This window comes from Perognathus longimembris, chromosome 4 (genome assembly GCF_023159225.1).
Source record: "Perognathus longimembris pacificus isolate PPM17 chromosome 4, ASM2315922v1, whole genome shotgun sequence".
Taxonomy (NCBI): Eukaryota; Metazoa; Chordata; class Mammalia; order Rodentia; family Heteromyidae; genus Perognathus; species Perognathus longimembris.
The window spans coordinates 12915888-12933648 of NC_063164.1; the positions used below are offsets into that span (position 1 = coordinate 12915888).

The 17761-nt window shown below is 44.8% G+C and overlaps 1 protein-coding gene across 1 annotated transcript in view; it reads left to right on the forward strand.

Moving 5' to 3' along the window:
• The first annotated feature begins 1318 nt into the window (after positions 1-1318).
• The window catches only part of Epha4 (EPH receptor A4), a 148007-nt gene continuing 131564 nt past the window's right edge, over positions 1319-17761 (forward strand). The window contains exons 1-3 of the mRNA XM_048344669.1: positions 1319-1440; positions 4696-4763; positions 9371-10034. Coding sequence (XP_048200626.1) covers positions 1350-1440; positions 4696-4763; positions 9371-10034 — 823 coding nt within the window. The 5' untranslated portion in view covers positions 1319-1349. The remainder of the gene's footprint in view (positions 1441-4695; positions 4764-9370; positions 10035-17761) is intronic.

The window sequence follows — 17761 nt, forward strand, 5'->3', positions numbered from 1 at the left end:
GTGGCATCGTGTCCCGGCCCCCGGGCGGCTGCTGGTTTGCGCTCAGGTGGCTGCACCCGAGCCCTCGAGGCACGGACCTCGGCCGGTGGGAGCTCCAAGCCCTTGGAAGGTCGAGGGTGATCCCCGCCACTCCGGGGCGGCCACGACCACACGGGGGGTTTTGCGGGGTCTTCTGGGGGCCTGGAGGACCGTCGGGGCCGGCGCGCTGGGCGGGGGGGGGGTGGTGGTTGGGGAGGGCGGAGGGGGTGGGGAACGGGTCGGAGCGGCGGAGTCTCCCGGGCCGCTCCGGGCAGCTTCTCCCGGTGCTCGGTGCGAGGCGCGCGGTGCGCGATCCGCGCGCATCACCTGCACGCACGCCGGCCCCACGCGTCTGCCCCTCTGCGCCCCAGGATCACCCAGCCCGGTTCCAGAGACCTCCCCATCCCCACCCCCAGGAGCACGCACACGGCTTGCCCGGAGCCCGGCGCGCCAGGCCGGCGTTCGGCCGCTCGGGTCCCGGCCCCGCTGTGAACGCGATGTCCCCACGTTTGGAGGTCATTCGTTCCGTCTCCAGAGACGGTGTCTGAGCCCCGCTGCGCGCTAGACACCGGGAGACGACGGTGACCCTGTTTTCTGGACGGCTGGGGAGCCCGCAGCAACGAGTAATCAAGCCACAACCACCACCACCACCACCACCCCCAACCTCCCACCACCCCAAAAAAGCCTTTCAGACGGTGGAGCGCCATAAAGGCACAAACACAGGGAAAGGGAAGCCGCGGTGCGCGTGCAGGGGTGAGCGCGTCGCCCGGCTGGCGCGAGAGAGGGGGACGACCGTCGACGGTCCTGGGAAAGCGGCCACGGCGAAGGTGCGGGTCAACTTTATGTTTAGGGTGCCTTCCATAGGCAACCTCCCGGTGGGGACCGGCAGGAAAGGAGGTTGTCCAGATTTGGGGAGCTCGCGGGGTGCCCCACAGTCAATTCGTCTCTTCGTAAGCTTTTTCAGACCTCCAGGAACGAGACCTCGGAGATGTTTGAGGACTTGGGGGGGGGGGGCGGGGACCAAGCTCAACATCTCCCCCACCCCACCTCCCGAAGGGGGGGGTGGTGGTGGAGAGGGATCCTGGGAGCCCCTAGAGACAGTGCGCCCCAAAGAGCCAGAAAGGGGAGGGGCTCCAGGGGCGGGCTCTGCGCGAGGGGCGTGGCCCGAGTCCTGGTCCGTGTGGCCATTGGACCCGAGTTGCAGAGTGGCGGGAGGACGTCACGGGACGGGCCCGCCCTCTTGGCAATGTCTTCGGCTCGCTGCTCTCCTAACTTAAGCATTTATTCCACTGGGATAGAAGCGGCAGGAGCAGCGTTGGCACCCGCGAACCATGGCTGGGATTTTCTATGTTGTCCTCTTTTCGTTTCTCGTTGGGATTTGCGACGCTGTCACCGGTTCTAGGGTGTACCCTGCGAATGAAGGTAAGACCCCGGCAGCCTCTTTGCGGCGGTCGGGGGACAGGAGAGGGGGACCATCGGCAAGTGAAGGGTCTTGGCGAGCGCGGGGCCGGCGGGTGTCCGGGGGGGCGAGGCGGGGGAGGTTGGAGACCCCTGGCCCGGCGACTTTGGAGAAAGGATTGCCAGGATGGACCAGGGGATCCGCGTAAAGGCCGGCGGAGAACACGCCAGGCTGCCTGCCCCGAGGCGATGACCCGTGAAAGGAGGGGGGGGGGGGTTGAAAAAGCCGGCCAGTCTGTCCAAGTTTGCGGCGAAAGGCCAAAGTTTATCTGCATTCTCCCGCAAGGCCAGATCGAGGAAATGCACCTCGACCGACGCCAGGACATCAACACAAAACAAACAGCCTGAAAAAATTGCGGTTCGAGCTTTTTCCCCCATCACCAGCCCAGGCGAGGGGGCGGGGGACGCGAGCCTGGGGCGCAGGGAGGGCTGAGGGCTCCGGGCTGCCTCGGAAAGCCTCCCCAGCTCCGGCTTCCCAAAGTTTCCCAGCCCTGGGCTCCCCGGGACGAAGCCGCCGGGCCTCCGCAGCGCAGCGGCGGTGGCATCGCTTGCGGGTTCCAGTGACCTGATTTCCAGCACGGGTCTCGGTCACCTTCCTCTCGTGCCCCGGGGGTGCGATCGCCGGTCTAGGTGTGTGTGTGTGTGTGTGTGTGTGTGTGTGTGTGTGTGTGTGTGTATCTCGAGCCTCCCCTCAGGTACCAGCCAGAGAGTTGAACACAGTAGCGTTCTGTCCCTTTTCGCCCCTACGTAGGACCCCAGGTTAGTTCAGAGGTAAACTGCGTGACCGACGGGACTCCTCCGCGGCTGCTGCTTGCGATTCTATTCGGACGTTCCGAAAGGGATTGTCTGACTGAGGGTGTCGGGGCGCGGGAGAGGTGGCGATCGTTTAATTTCCGATGGGGCCCCGAGAGAGTCGAGCTGTGTGCGTGTGTGTGTGTGTGCGCGCGCGCGCGCGCAAATGCGTGTGTGGCGCGGCTGTCTGCGTGGACGCGGGCAAGTTGTGTCCGTGAACGAGTGCCCCACGTGTGTGCACGAGTGCTCCAGCTTAGGTTCCTGCTGAAGCCTGAGTACGTTTGCCTTTCCCCTGTCTGGTCGACTCTTCCCCCTCCCACGTCCGTCCGTCCGTCCATCCATCCATCCATCCATCCATCCATCCACCCATCTATCCTCGTCTCATCCATCCATTCTCAGTCTCCCCAGGCATCCGTCCATCCATCCCAGTGCAATCTATCATTTTCTATGTTCCGAAGGAGGGAGCCAAAAACCAACTTAGCTTTGCTTGGGCGCACGGAACCCAAGAACTCTCCAGACAGACTCGAGGACAAGTCATACAGACACCTGCCCGCCGACACCGCTGGGGAGGGGGGGGGGAAGAGAGGAGCCTCTTCGGTCCTGGAGATTACTCCCACCCCCACCCCCTTTTGATGTGGCTTTTGTTGCCACCCTGGCCTCCCCCACCGCCTCCCAAGTCCCCGGGGGCCCCCTTCCTCTGAGTGGAGCTCACGCGCTGCGTTCTGCTACTTCGCGCACTTGTTAGGACGTCCTTCAAGACTTCCTTACCTCAACGTAGAGATTATTTTCTTTATTTCTTGCCTCTCAAAAATGTTTTTTTTATTGTTTCTTTTCCTCGGAAGCAAAACTTGGGAACCGTAGATTTTTTTTTTTTAAAGGCGTTGCTGAAGCCTTAAGATTGCTTATTATGAAAGAAGGGAGGGAGGGGTAGCAGCCCCTTCCCCTTCCTCCCCGTCCCCTTAAAAATTAATTCGTCTTGTTGCTTTTTATTCTCATCACGTTTCCCTTTCTCCCCGTTACCCCTCCCTTCCACTCCCTCCTTTTTTTTTTTCTTTTTTTTTGTAAATTGGGTCTTATTGTTCCCTTTGTGCCCTAATCCACCTTACATAATCCAAATGGAAGTAGCGGGTCTTTTCTCTTGGGACGGAGGAGGGAGAATGGTGGGGGGGAGGGGAGGCAACTCTGAGCTGGAGACCCCCCCCACCCCCGCGCCCCGGCAGAACCTACATTTACAATAATTAACAGGTCCCTGGAATTCAGTATCTTTGGGGTGGGGTGGGGGGAGACTGATTTCAACTCCCTTTACTTGGGAGTGAAGTGGGGGAGAGGGGACAGCTTTAGGAGCCCTCGGGTGAGGGAGAGAGTTGGGTGCCACATAACAAGCATAGAGGCTTTCCATTCCCACCCCTCCCCCCAGCCCCAAAGAACTAGCCTTAGCTGATCAAATTAATAACCCAATGATTCCTTTGAGATGGGGGCCTTTCGACCCGGGACCCGGTGGGAAAGAGAATGTGTAGGGGGGTTTCGACTTCCTTGTGTCTCTTTCAGTATCTTCGGGTACCTATCCCTATTCCTTCGCGGGGTGGTGTGTGTATAGGGGTGGTGGCAGCTTGCAGGCGCTCTCCCTTCCCTTGAAGCTCTGAGCCACCATGTTAGGTGTAGCACAAGCATATTAAATCCATTAGGCCGCACACCATACAGAAAATTCAAACCGGTGATTTCCTCCTGGGATAGAGAACATCTCTGATTGTCTCCCCATAGGACATGGAGAAGGCTTGAGTACATTTGCATTCTAATCCTCCATGTCTGGCATTCTCTTTTTCTGAAACTTTGATATTTAAAAAGGCAGCAGATGCCACTTCCAGGGCCTGCTTGTTTGGTTGACTGAGGGCGGTGGGGGGGGGGGCAAATGTTAGGAGAGAGAGCCTTTTCCCTGACTCTTGGAGCACCCTGATAGAATTCACTTGTGAATGTCACAGAATGATGAGTTATATGGTCATCCGAAGCTTGCAAAAACAAATACTTCTGGTAGATACCAGACAGAGATGAATGCCGATTTTACTCTCCAGTGTTACTGCCTACACTGACATATTTATTTTTCTGAATTGGACTTGAGATTCCCTATTCATCCTTTTTATTTTTTTTAAGAAAATGAATCAATTGAGCCCGGCGATGGAATTTTAAATGCTAAGCAAGTTAAATAAATAAGAACCTAGAGATTTAAAGAGGAGGAGAAGATCAAGTGAGTAATGATTATTTACATAAGTGAGACCAAGTTTAGGTTTTGATTAGGTTAGATAGGAGCGCCCTGAAATCATGTGGGAACACTCAGGCAAATGGTTTTTGTATTATTGTTTTTTTGCAACTGGAAATTAATCTATTCCCTCAACCCCCCCCCCTTTTCTTTCTTTCTTTTTTTTTATACAGTTACTTTATTGGATTCCAGATCTGTTCAAGGAGAACTTGGGTGGATAGCGAGTCCTCTGGAAGGAGGGGTAAGTTATGAGTTATTCTCTCATGCAAAAATGGGGAGAAAAGGAGTGATTAGCAACTTTCTGAGTCCTAATGGCTTGATTCTTGGTGACTGTGGCAAGGGGGTTAGATTTCCATGGTGGCTTACGAAGTGAATTACGCTTTGTTGGAGAAATCCTATACTCCCTTTGCACAGTTCTGTCATGGAAGAACTAGAAACCAAAAGAGCAGAAAGGGTTTCAAAATTAGGAGATTGGTAGAGGCATGGACTTCGATGCCTATTTAAAACTAAAATACCGACAAGAAATAGGAGCCAGGGACCAAATTAGAATTTCTGCCTATTACTGGGATGGCCATGAAGTCTGATGGAGTTAATTTTAGAGCAATTGTTCTTTCCAATGAGGAAAGTGAATGAAGGCCCTAAAGCGAGTGGGGACAGTGGACATCAGAGGCTCCTTACCTGGTGTCACAACAACTGGCTCTGTTCCCTTCCTTCCCTTCCTTCCCTTCTTTCCCTTCCCTCCCTCCCTCCCTCCCTCCCTCCCTCCCTCCCTTCCTTCCTTCCTTCCTTCCTTCTCTGTCTGTCTTTGTGTGCTCATCCTGGGACTGGAACTCAAGGGCTGGGTTCTGTCCCTGCATTTTTTTTTTTTTAAGCTCATGAGGGGAGCACTTGAGCCACAGCTCCACTTCTGGCTTTTTGGTGCTTAAAGATAAGTACCTCGTGAACTCTCCTGAAAGTTCTTCCTGGGCTGGTTTTGAACTGAGATCCTTAGATCTCGGCCTCCTGAGTAGCCAGGATATGTGAGTCACTGGTGCCCAGTTGCTGTTTTCTTGTGTAGGTCAGTGGAAAACTTGTGTATCGTGCCAGGAAAAACACCATACTTGGGGCACTTTTGGTGTTAAACATGAGCAGTTTAAGCATTTGGAGTAGGGACCATTGGGAAGTACAGAGACTTGGTCAAAAAGTTTGAAAATGTTTTTTCTGTAGCTCATGACTGGACTAGCTATTCCTTCTAGAAGATTCAAAGAAATAACCTTCTCTAGGTTCTACTAGGTCAATGGCCACATTTCCTATCTCCCCTTCCCCCCACTCCCCCCCCTACCTTAATACAACAGGTCAGAATGAATTAGCTTTGGAAAGAAATCAGTACAACATGTAATTGTAATTTCTGCCAAATTGGAATAACTCACCTCCTTTAAAAACTAAGCGAATCATCTGACATTCACATGCTTGATAGCCTAAGAATGAAAGATTAGAAGTTGATACCAAGCAAAAAAATGCACTATTAGAACCAAGAGTGGTATTCCACACCAACAATTTAATAAACAAGACAAGGCTAAAAAACGATTTATATGAACTATTTTAGAAGATGTGGCCCCAAAATAAATAAGACTAGACCAGAAAATAGTCATAAAAAAGAATCAAAAGCAGATCCTGTTCTCCATCCATCTGAAATAAAATGGAGATTGTGCTGCCTTCCTGTTGTTGTGTTGTTGTTGTTGTTTATTTGTGTTTTTTTTCTGCCTGAACTTGGCTGCCTGCTGTTGGATTGGTCTTTGCTGAAAAATTCTAATCTTCACCCCAAACCATCTTTTTAAAGGGAAGGGAGCGCGATTGACAGGCCTCTGGCAGTGTAGACAGGCTGTATTCACTGCTGATCGCAGGCAATTGCCCTCATCCTTTGAATGTGAAGAAAGGTACAGCTTTATCTTGGTGAGAGTCAGACTCCTTGTTAATCCTATACCACGGAAAGGTCACTGATTCAGGCGAATCTTTCCCAGGCTACACTGAGAGTATAGCTGTATAGGTCAGAATGTATTAAAACTGCCAGCAAAATTGAAGAGGAAGGGTCTCTTACTTAAATTAAGAAGTTTAATAACTTACTGTTTTTAGGGCATTCATAAGTTTGAAGGGAGAGTTTAAGTAAGGTAATTTCAAACTCAACTTGTCTCATTAACTATCCAGGTGACGTGTAAAGTGAAGGAATGACACTGTACAGTCTCTGTAATTGATCATAGTGCAATGTAATAGGCAGCAGACATCTTTTCTCTATAACTGCTGAAAGAATACCTGGCCACTTTTTCTAGACATAATTTATTTCCTTTGTCTTGAAGTGTGTGTGTGAGTGTGTATGCACGTGTGCGTGTGAGCGTGCATGAGCATGCACTTGTGTGGAAGTAATGTGCGTCATCCTTTTGAATATACAGAAAGGAATACATATGCATATTGTATATACAACACAGAACTTTCCATGGACAGTTATTGACATATTTTCTTTTTCTTTAAGATTAGGGATGTAACATTTTAGGTATTTGAGGTTAGAAATGAAATTTGACTTGTGTGCAATACAATTAGCCATTCTAAGACATAACTGCCATGAAAACCTGTGTCAAATTTGCAAAATCTTTATCAAGTATATCATTAAGGCAGACATTTTCAGGCTTAGAATTAAAAGGTTGAATCAACTAGAGACAATTTGTCTTTAAAAGCTCTTTCTAGCTGTGGGTAAAAGCACAGAGTCTATTATTCTAAAAAAAAAAATTTCTACTTGTAGTTAGAACATTTCACATCATTGCTGGCAGTGCAAAGGATAGTAGTCTGCTAATGACATTTACTTGTTTTGACTGATGTTATTTCTAAAATGTAACCTGTTTTGACAATTTCATGGAGTAAAATATCATCAGACAACTCACTACTCTAGGTGAAAACAGCTAGGCAGAAACATGAAAATACTGGAAGATTATATGCTCATGATAGCCACATTGCTAATATCTTGGCAACCTTCTTTGGAAGTAGTATATTGAATTGCCAATGCAGCTTGTAAAAATACAAAACTAAGGGGAGATCCTCGCTTGTTCTGGTGAACTGATCCATGTGGTTAGACAGTTAAATTCAGATTGGAAACATTCACAGATCCACAGGAGACCCACCTGAGTTACCGCGCAGTAGACTTTCGGTGCTTTCATTTGTGTTGAGAAATGTGTATTTCTGTTTTCCCTTTGTTCTGAGATGAGAAGCATGTTGAGTAGGTCTTTTTTTGAAGGTGAAGATCTATTTCTTTTAGATTTACATGAATTTCCCCAAATACGTAAATTACTAGTGATTTATTGCTTACTAGATAAAAAGAAATTTTAATCACCACAGGGCACTTACGCCTCCCAGTTCCAACTTCCATAATAGTAGAAGATGAAAGGAATAGAGAATTTTATACATTATGGCCCTTCACATAGTAAGTAATGTTTTCATCCATTAATAGTTTTCCAATACACAGACCAGAAACTGGTTAAAAAATACATTAGGATGGTATGGACTTATTTGAGGTCAGTAGAGCTTTATAATTATGTGGAGCCATTGAAGAATACAATTTTTGAAGAAACTATTGCTTTTCCCCCCTTCTAATTATATTGTGTGAGGTACTTAAGCTGATTTATGCCTGATCTATACCACTGCATTACTGTAGATATTAATGAAGAATTGGACACTGCCTACCAAACCAACAGAAGCTGGGGTCAGGGGAGAGCCTGGGCTATTTTGCTGCTTTTAGAACTCATTTTTTTAAAAAACTAGGATGGATGAGATGCCAGAGATCTTATCACTTTGGTCAAAGTGAATTCCTCTGAATTCAGATTGTTCCACTAGCAGTATCTTTGCCTTCCAAAGGAGAATGCAAAGAAACTTACCATTGGACTCCTTTACTTCTCCTGTTTGGGCCAGCTTTCAGTCATAAAGATCACCTTGCTAATTTAGTTTCAGTATTCACTAATTCCTTGGAAGCAAAACATGCCTTCAGTCTTGTTTACTTGTGTGCTTTCATTTTAAAAATAAGAGTGTGCACAAACTTTTTTTCCAATTGAATGCATGCTTTGGCAATACTTTCTACTCGTGCGGCACCGAGTGTTTAAGAAACTCCAACCATAAAATTTACTGTCTTGGGGATTAGGAAGCCAGAATCATGGGATTTTCTTTTCCCCTTTAAAGAATAGTGGTGGTGCCAAAAAAATCAATTTGCCATCTTTTCTTAGGTATTAGGGAGCAAAGTTCTGACAGGAACACCACTAATTAACAGATAATTATCTTCCTCTGGCAAGTTCTACTTTTCCTGCTCTTAATTTGCAGGTCTCTGTTTAGTGGTTGAAACACAGGGCATACTCACTTTTTCATTGATGAGTGAATCTGAACCGTTGCCATTTGAAACTGTAGTTGTTGTAATAGGTGAACTCCAGGTAATCAGAATACCAGAAGAAACTGCTCGAAAACACACTGGCAATCAATCTATTCTTGATTCTAGATGTAGGCAAAGCAGTGAAAGAATTAAAAACAACAACAAAATGGTACTTTTTTATTTTATTTTTTGTCTTTTCTTTTTTGGTTCGGGGGATCAAACCTAGGATGTTGCACTTGCTAGGCAAGCGCTTTGTCACTGAGCTATATGTTAGTCCCCAAATGTTACGTCTTCCGTAAAATATTGTCTGGTCTCTCATTAGATGCTTTATTTATTAGGATCAGTGTGCAGGAGTTTTTATTGAAAGAACAAAAAACAAGTCAGAGTCCTATGACAGTAAATGAGAATGGACAGTTCACTGTAGGAGAGGCCTCTGGAACTGACGTATTTCCTTTGGATCTTTGCAGTGGGAGGAAGTGAGCATTATGGATGAAAAAAACACACCCATTCGAACCTACCAGGTGTGCAACGTGATGGAACCCAGCCAGAATAACTGGCTGAGAACTGACTGGATCACACGGGAAGGGGCTCAGAGGGTGTACATTGAGATTAAGTTTACCTTGAGGGACTGTAACAGCCTTCCTGGAGTCATGGGGACTTGCAAAGAGACATTTAACCTGTACTACTATGAGTCAGACAACGACAAGGAGCGTTTCATCAGAGAGAGCCAATTTGGCAAGATTGACACCATTGCAGCGGATGAGAGCTTTACTCAAGTGGACATTGGTGACAGAATCATGAAGCTGAACACTGAGATCCGGGATGTGGGGCCACTGAGCAAAAAGGGCTTTTACCTGGCTTTTCAGGATGTTGGAGCCTGCATTGCCCTGGTGTCAGTGCGTGTGTTCTACAAGAAGTGCCCTCTGACGGTTCGCAATCTTGCCCAGTTTCCAGACACCATCACAGGGGCTGATACCTCTTCCCTGGTGGAAGTTCGGGGCTCCTGTGTCAACAACTCAGAGGAGAAGGATGTGCCAAAAATGTACTGTGGGGCAGATGGTGAATGGTTGGTACCAATTGGCAACTGCCTATGCAATGCTGGGCATGAAGAGCAGAATGGAGAATGCCAAGGTAAGAGAAGCCATATTGTACTTTTTCATGAGGGCTTGGTGTACATAATTAAATCAGAAATGAGACTCAGTGGAGTAAAGCCAGTAATTAGCAGCCCCTGTGGGATGTGGTGGGACAGAGGGGTCTAATGAGTAAGTGCGAGAGCTCCATGTGGTGAGGCAAAGACATTTCTAATACTGACAAAACAAACGCTGCTGTGTGATCACAGAAGGCCAAGCGCAATTTGCTAACCAGGCACTTAGGTCTGAGCCTGCTTGAAGCACCCTCTGAAATGTAAATGAACGAGTTGGACAATCCTGAGAGCCTGATTGATTCTTACTTAAAGACAGTGGGCAGGGTTTGGAGCCAGAGATTTCCTGTGTCTGGACTTTGATAAAGTGACAAAGATGGTGAATATCTTTTTTTTTGTTTTGTTTTGTTTTGTTTTCGCTAAAGTACCTGAGCATCAATGATTTCAATGTGAAGTCAGGATTTCATTGTGCTAATTCCCCTGCCATGGATTAAAATCAGGTTAGGGGAAGGAAGTCCTGAAGTCCTGTTTCTCACTCCTGTCAAGTGGACAGGTGACCTAAGGAAGGAGAGGAACAGGTCTGGGGGGCGTGGCTCAAGTATTAGTGCACTCCTGAGCCCAAGAAGCTCTGAATTCAAACTCCTGTTCTGACAAAGTAGGCTCAGAATAACTGAAGTATATTCTTTTCCCCTGAACAGCTATTGGATAGGGTCTCTTAAGGGAAATTCATCTTGACTAAGGATCTCTTTATACCTCTTAGGAGAAGATAACAGAGTTAGTGAGAGTCTTATTTGATCTGTGGTCAGGAACAATCACAGTCAATTGCAATCTGTTTGGGTTATTGAATGCTTGAAAAAAACTAAAATTTTTATTGTGTTAATTTACTGTTTGTCGTCTTACTTAAGATGCTTATCCCCTCCCCCCCCCCCCGCCCCCAATCTGAAGTTCAGTGTGTGAAATACTGTTGCCTTATTTATTTTCCCTTGCTGTAAAATCCTGGGGAGATTGTAATCTATACTTATGTGTGGATATATATTATAAATAGGTTCATGCCAATCTATGGCATATATATGCCAATCTATGGTTCATGCCACATGTAAACGAAAGCTTACACATACCAGTTATTGCAAGTGTTGTCTTGCTTAGTGTTTATATTTAGTGCTCATTAATCTTGCCTGCCCTGTTAGGATTACTAGTAAATGACTGTGATGGAAGTGCAATCCCATTCATGGGACACAGATTCTTCTGGTGGTGGCTGAACTATAGACTGCTTTGCCACAGGGTTCATCTGATGTGGTGATCAAAGGGCCTTCAATGACTGGCTGCCACACAATTTGTCAGGCATTTCAGCCATCTTAATGACAGGGCCTTACACTTGGATGACTGAGTCCATCCGAAGTCATAACCTAAAGAAAATTGCATTTTTTGGTAATTTGGTTTCCTGTGGTTGTTTCTTCAGTCAGAATTTATACTTTTCCAATAGCCACTACTGATTTGCCCCAGTTACTTGTAGCATTACCTAGCACTGAATGTCCTTTAGTTTCATTGCAAATTAAACAGAATAAAGACAACCTGTCTTTTCTTTTTAACTTAGAATGAAAAGGGAAACTTGTTAATGTGCAAATTTGCATCTAAAGTTATCTATCTGGATTCACTTGTCACTCTTTTTGTTTTCTTGCTTTTGATTGACTTGGCAAACACTATGCTATATCCAGCTGAACCCCTGAAGTATGTTTTGGTATTCATATTAGAAAATATGGAAATGCATTTCTATTGGCAACTAAATTATAAAGATCATGGTAAGGGCAGTGCATTGCATGGGGCCAGGACACCTTGTCATGTTCTGGAGTAAATGATTCTGTCTTCTTGGATTCTGTGAGGTAGGACTTTGAGCATCTTTGCAGGTCGACATGTTATATGCTTTCTCTCACTTTAAATGAAACCCCATTGGCTTCCAATTCCTGCTACAATGCTCACCGTCTACCATTAGCTCATCTCCCCATTCCTAATGCCATTGATTTTCAATCGTCATAAGCTCAGTAAGACATACATTGCTACACCATGGAGCTCCTTGACATCTTTACAACACAAATTAGAAGGAAAAGAGAAAAAGATGGAGGGCAAAGTGAATGTAAAGGCAACTGAACCTTTTAGTGGTTTGCTTTATGGAAATCATCTTGGGTAGCCAGGTAATCATGTGATTTGTAGAAAGGGAGGGGCTGAACTTTTCCAGGCCTGTCCATTTCTGAGCAACCCCTGTCCTATCTCCAGGCTCCCTATCTTCATGAGTCAGTTGTGTGAGTTTTGAAAACCTTCTGGATTTGCACACATGTTCTGGGGAAGGGGGGTGGTGGTTAAACTGTGGGGTTTATTTTTGTTTTCATTGGAATGGTTAGTTCTTTTAAGAAAATGTTCCTAGCACAAACTTCTGCACTTCTTTTCTTTTTAATTCTCTCTCAAGTGAGGAATCTCTGAATTTAGGGACAAACAAAAACTCTGAAGGACAAGAGATTTTCAAATAAGAGTTTCAGAGATGACTGCACAATCCCAAGAACAATGAAAATGGCTAATATTATGAGTTTTGTCAGAAGCATCAGGTAGAGCAGAAAAAAGTGTGCAGTCAATAAAATGCCTCTCATTCTGGTCACAAGTAGTCACTTAGATGTAGGACTCTTTCTTTTCTGTGTGTGTGTGTGTGTGTGTGTGTGTGTGTGTGTGTGTGTGTGTGTGTGTATTATCCTCAGATCTCAGCCTTCTAAGTAATTAGGATTACAGGCATGAGCCACCAGCACCCAGCTCAGTCTGTATTTTAATCTCACTGTACCTTAATTTGTCCATCTCAAAGATGGGACAAGAAATATATTTAACTCATAAACTTGCATGAAAAACAAACTCATTTGTGATTGATCCAGTCACCCATTTGATCATAAAATCATTGCATAGGAGACAATGATAACATTTCCTTTATTGCTTGCCCTTCTCAAGGTCATAACTTTTACCTTTGTGAGTGTTGACTTGGAGTTAGGAAAGGGAAACCTACCTTTCTCATCTCCTCTGAAGTCAAAGCTAGAATGAATGGGAAGCAGCCTTGTGTTCTTGTCCTAAAGAAAGTTCGCATCCTTTCACATACTTCATATTTAAAATATTGATACCTGGGGAGGATCTCACTCCCCCCCTCCCTTTCTCTCCTCAATAGGAAAGAAGACTTTCCTTTGAAAGAGAGACAAGCGATTTGGGGGTGGGGCCAGACCAGGAATGTAAAGAGAGCTTAAGGAGAAAAATAAAGGAGAAAGGGCCAAATCTTCAGAACTCTGGCAGCCAGGCACTCCCCATTGTCTTTTCAATGGTCCACTGTGGCAGGACAAATAGAAGGACAGGTGAAAGGTCACCTACTTCCTCATCCATCTTCCTCAGGGTCTGAGAGGTCGGAGTGAAGATTGATTAAGACCTTAAATGTTTGACAAAGGATCCTTGGGTTAAAATGGTCAGGGTGGGTGGGGGCCTGGGGAGTACTGTTGTTTGAATCTAACCCTGGTCATCTAGTCAAGTCATCCGGAGACCTTGGAGACAGAACTACACTTCCTCTCAGTTTTCTGGCCTGCAGTCCATGCTAATGTGCAGAGCTGCCTGGAAGGGAAGGAATCTAGAGCAGTCTGAGATGGTGGGCCTGCCCCAAAGCAGCTGCAAGTTCATTGTGCTCTTGAATAGCACTTTCTGAAATGATTTGGTTTGGTCTCTGGGAGACAACAAAGAGGGTTAGCCCATTGTCTATCCTCTCAGGGAGACTCTGGCTGCAGTTGGCACTTCCCCAGGGATTTGGGTGCAAAGCATAACTTAAAAGTGACCAAAGCCAGTCAGATTGTTAAGAAGAGCAACACAATCCAACACAAAGTCTCCTCTGAGTGCCCCTAAGAAAGGAGATGGACCAGATGTTCAGAGGGCTGTTTGCATAACTGCAGAAGCACTGAGCAGGAGGAACAGAGGAAAAGGTTCTTTAATTATCTATAACTTATTTTGATTAATTTCAAAGCTGAAAAAATAAAATTTGGGAGGAATATTATTAAGCAATGTTCTCAGAAAAAAAAAACCTGTGTGTGTGTGTGTGTGTATGTGTGTGTGAGAGAGAGAGAGAGAGAGAAAGAGAGAGAGACAGACAGACAGACAGAGAGTACTTGGGCTTGAACTCAGGGCCCAGGTATGATCCTTTAGCTTTTTCTCTCAAGACTGGCACTCTGTCACTTGAGCCACAGTCCCATTTTCTGCCTTTTGGTGGTCAACTGGAGATGAAAGTCTCACTAACCTTACCCAGGGTTATTTGAACCAGAATCCTCAGATCTCAGCTTCCCGGAGCAGTTGAGATTACAGGTGAGAGCCACTTGAACCTTATGAGTAAACATTCTTATAAAATCATTCTTCAGGCCACACATAAATCACACCTTGAGTAAAATTAAGGTAGTCAGAATCAAGCTAAAGTGTATCAGTTTAGTAGGCTAGGTGGGAAGTGACACTCATTGATACTTGCTTAACCATCCCAGTGCTGCTGTAAGTAAATAAACAAATAAATGGAAATACATAATTTTACTATAAATTTAGGTATACTGGGTCTGTGTTATGTATTATTACATGGATAATGTGTTCACAGCAATAAAACGTGTTTTATTAAAAGCTCTTTTGAGAAGGAACAGAATAGAAATGATTTTATGACTGTAAAATAGAAATATATTAAATCTCATGCAGTGAAAGAGGCCGAGAGCTGTGTTAAAAAAAAAATAACGATGACTTTGTTTTTCTAATATACTGCAGAAGGACCATAAGAGAAAGAAGCAAGGAAAGGAAGCATTTAAAATGTAGTTCAGAGAGATGCTATTTCGTTTCCTCTCACTTTTGAATTTTTTTTTCTTTTACCTTTGAATTGTGTCTTTAAGAATCAATTGCTTGAATCTCAGGCTGCTTTTATCTCTGGCTTTGAAGCATGGCTGTGATCACTGGAAAATGTAATTCTTTATCTAGGAGAAAACCACGGCTTAATTGTTGTCCTCCTTCTGTCCTACTTTTTAAGTCTTCCCCCCTTGTGTGACCAGATTTCTTTTGTGAGTGTGAATCAAGCATTGGTCTCTATTTTGGGTTCACCTAAGCATCACATAGGAATTATCTCAGTGAGGGTTTTTGCAATAATGGTATTTAAGATGTGATGACTTATTTTAGTCTCTTGGCGCTTCCTTGTACCTTTCAAAAGTGAATTAAGATGTAATTACTCTGTTAATACTGGAGCCTTCAGGACAAAAGACTGATTAAATGTTTTTCACTTACCACTGAGCACTGTCAAGGTGGCTGTGGTAGAGGTGTGACTTGCACTTCTTGGAACTTCACCATTTCATTTGTATTTGCAATTAGTTGATGAATTCAATGTTACCAAAGAACTGTGTGCTTGTCAGAAAAATTTCCAATGCAGAGTTGCATAAAGTAAAGCAGTGAAATCTTCCAAGCCATCTATACACACACACACACACACAAACACACACACACAAACATACACACACACAAACATGCACACACAATTAAGGTTTTAAATTCTCATTCCTATGCTGAATGAGTTGGTATGCATGGCAATTAGGCAAAAAGCCCAGCTATACCTGGAAAACACCGACTTTAAAAAGAAACACAACAGGCCTGTAATCCTAGCTACTCAGGAGGTTGAGATCTGAGGATCACAATTTAAAGCCACCCTGGATATAAATATCCCTGAGACTCTAATGTCCAATTAACTAGCAAAATGCTGAAAAGGAGATGTAGCTCAAATGAGGAAAAAAGCCAAGTGCGAGCACAAGGCTCTGAGTTCAAGCCCTAGTCTGGGCCAGTGTAAGCGCTTGTGCGTGCAAGTGTGTGTGTGCACATACACAAACACACACACACACAAAGGATAGATGCAGCATTTAAATTGCCATCTTGTTTTTACAGTGTTTGACTACCAAGAGGATCATTGCATGTTAAAACCATTCTTTTTTTTTTTTTTTCTTTTTTGACCAGTCCTAGGCCATGAACTCAGGGCCTGAGCACTGTCCCTGGCTTCTTCCCGCTCAAGGCTAGCACTCTGCCACTTGAGCCACAGCGCCACTTCTGGCCATTTGTATATGTGGTGCTGAGGAATCGAACCCAGGGCCTCATGTACACAAGGCAAGCACTCTTGCCACTAGGCCATATCCCCAGCCCCAAAACCATTCTTAATTGATGAGTAATAGTCTGGAGTATAAATATTACTTCTTTAACCTTTCCTTAATTGATAGACATTTAGGTGGCTTCACTACTTCGTAGTACCATTTTTAAGCAAACCTTTTAACTTAAAACGTATACTTGAACTTTTTAAAAATGAATGATTTAACTTGGCTCTGTTAGTTTAATGGTTTTATAGTTTATAAGTGAATTTAGTGAAATTCATGCATGAGAATATGAGTGAATGAGTATAGCCACGTATACCCAAACTATAGTATCTCTAGTGACAATTATGAACTGTGTTGATTCTCATTCAACATTTACCCCCAATGACTAAATGAATATGTAAATAAATGCATAAGGAAATCTGCTCTGTTTCACATTCCTCTGGTACAATAATAATGTTTCATGGAGTCAACATGATGTGCCCAAGTCTTCACATATGATAAATGTGTTAATATATTCCTCGCTACTGATTTCTCCTTCAGTGGGGTCTTAACCATCTTTATCATGTTTAAGAATGTTCTTCTTGAACATGGCTCTCCCTAGCTCAGAAATCAACACAGACATAATTCTGTGGTTAGGAGCTGCCTAAGGAGCTTGAGAGTTGGGCTTAGTTTCTAGTGGGCCACTTAACCAGATATATCGTTGTGGATTTTAACTTCCCTGACCTCCAGTTCACATATGTAAATTGGTGAGACTTACACTATTCTATTATGTAGGATACATACACAGAGGGGTCTGTGAATAGAGGGCTTCTCACTGCTCCTAAGACCATTAACCACTTAGTATGTGGAAATTGTTTATCTTACTGTATTATCATTAGGAAGGAAGGAATATAGTGACAATGGACTATTTTGGGCAAGTTTCTAGCCAGAAAATTAGTTAGGTTCCAAGGGCTTAATTTGTTATTTTGGTTTGGGGCAGGCAATGGTGACTTAATGCATTGGTAAGGTATGTTTGTCAACATTGATCAAAACTTCCCTTCCTCGGGCTGGGGATATAGCCTAGTGGCAAGAGTGCCTGCCTCGGATACACGAGGCCCTAGGTTCGATTCCCCAGCACCACATATACAGAAAACGGCCAGAAGCGGCGCTGTGGCTCAAGTGGCAGAGTGCTAGCCTTGAGCGGGAAGAAGCCAGGGACAGTGCTCAGGCCCTGAGTCCAAGGCCCAGGACTGGCCAAAAAAAAACAAAAAAAAAAACTTCCCTTCCCCAAGCCATTGTTCTAGCATAGTGGGTCTGAAATATAGCCCAACTGGGTTTTTCTTTTTATGATTCTTTGAGTCAGCCTTGCCTTGTAGCCAGATCCTTCTTCTCAGTCTCCTTAGTTCTGGAATTACAGGTCTGTGCCACTACACCTAGCCCATCATTATTCTTCTGTGAGGCCCTTTCATAACGTCTACAAATTTATTTCTTTTTATATTGAGAAGTTATAGCATTGTTCTCATGAATTTTATTTCTAAGTAGAAGTTTAGAAACAGAAAGCAAAATAAAACTACTGAAAT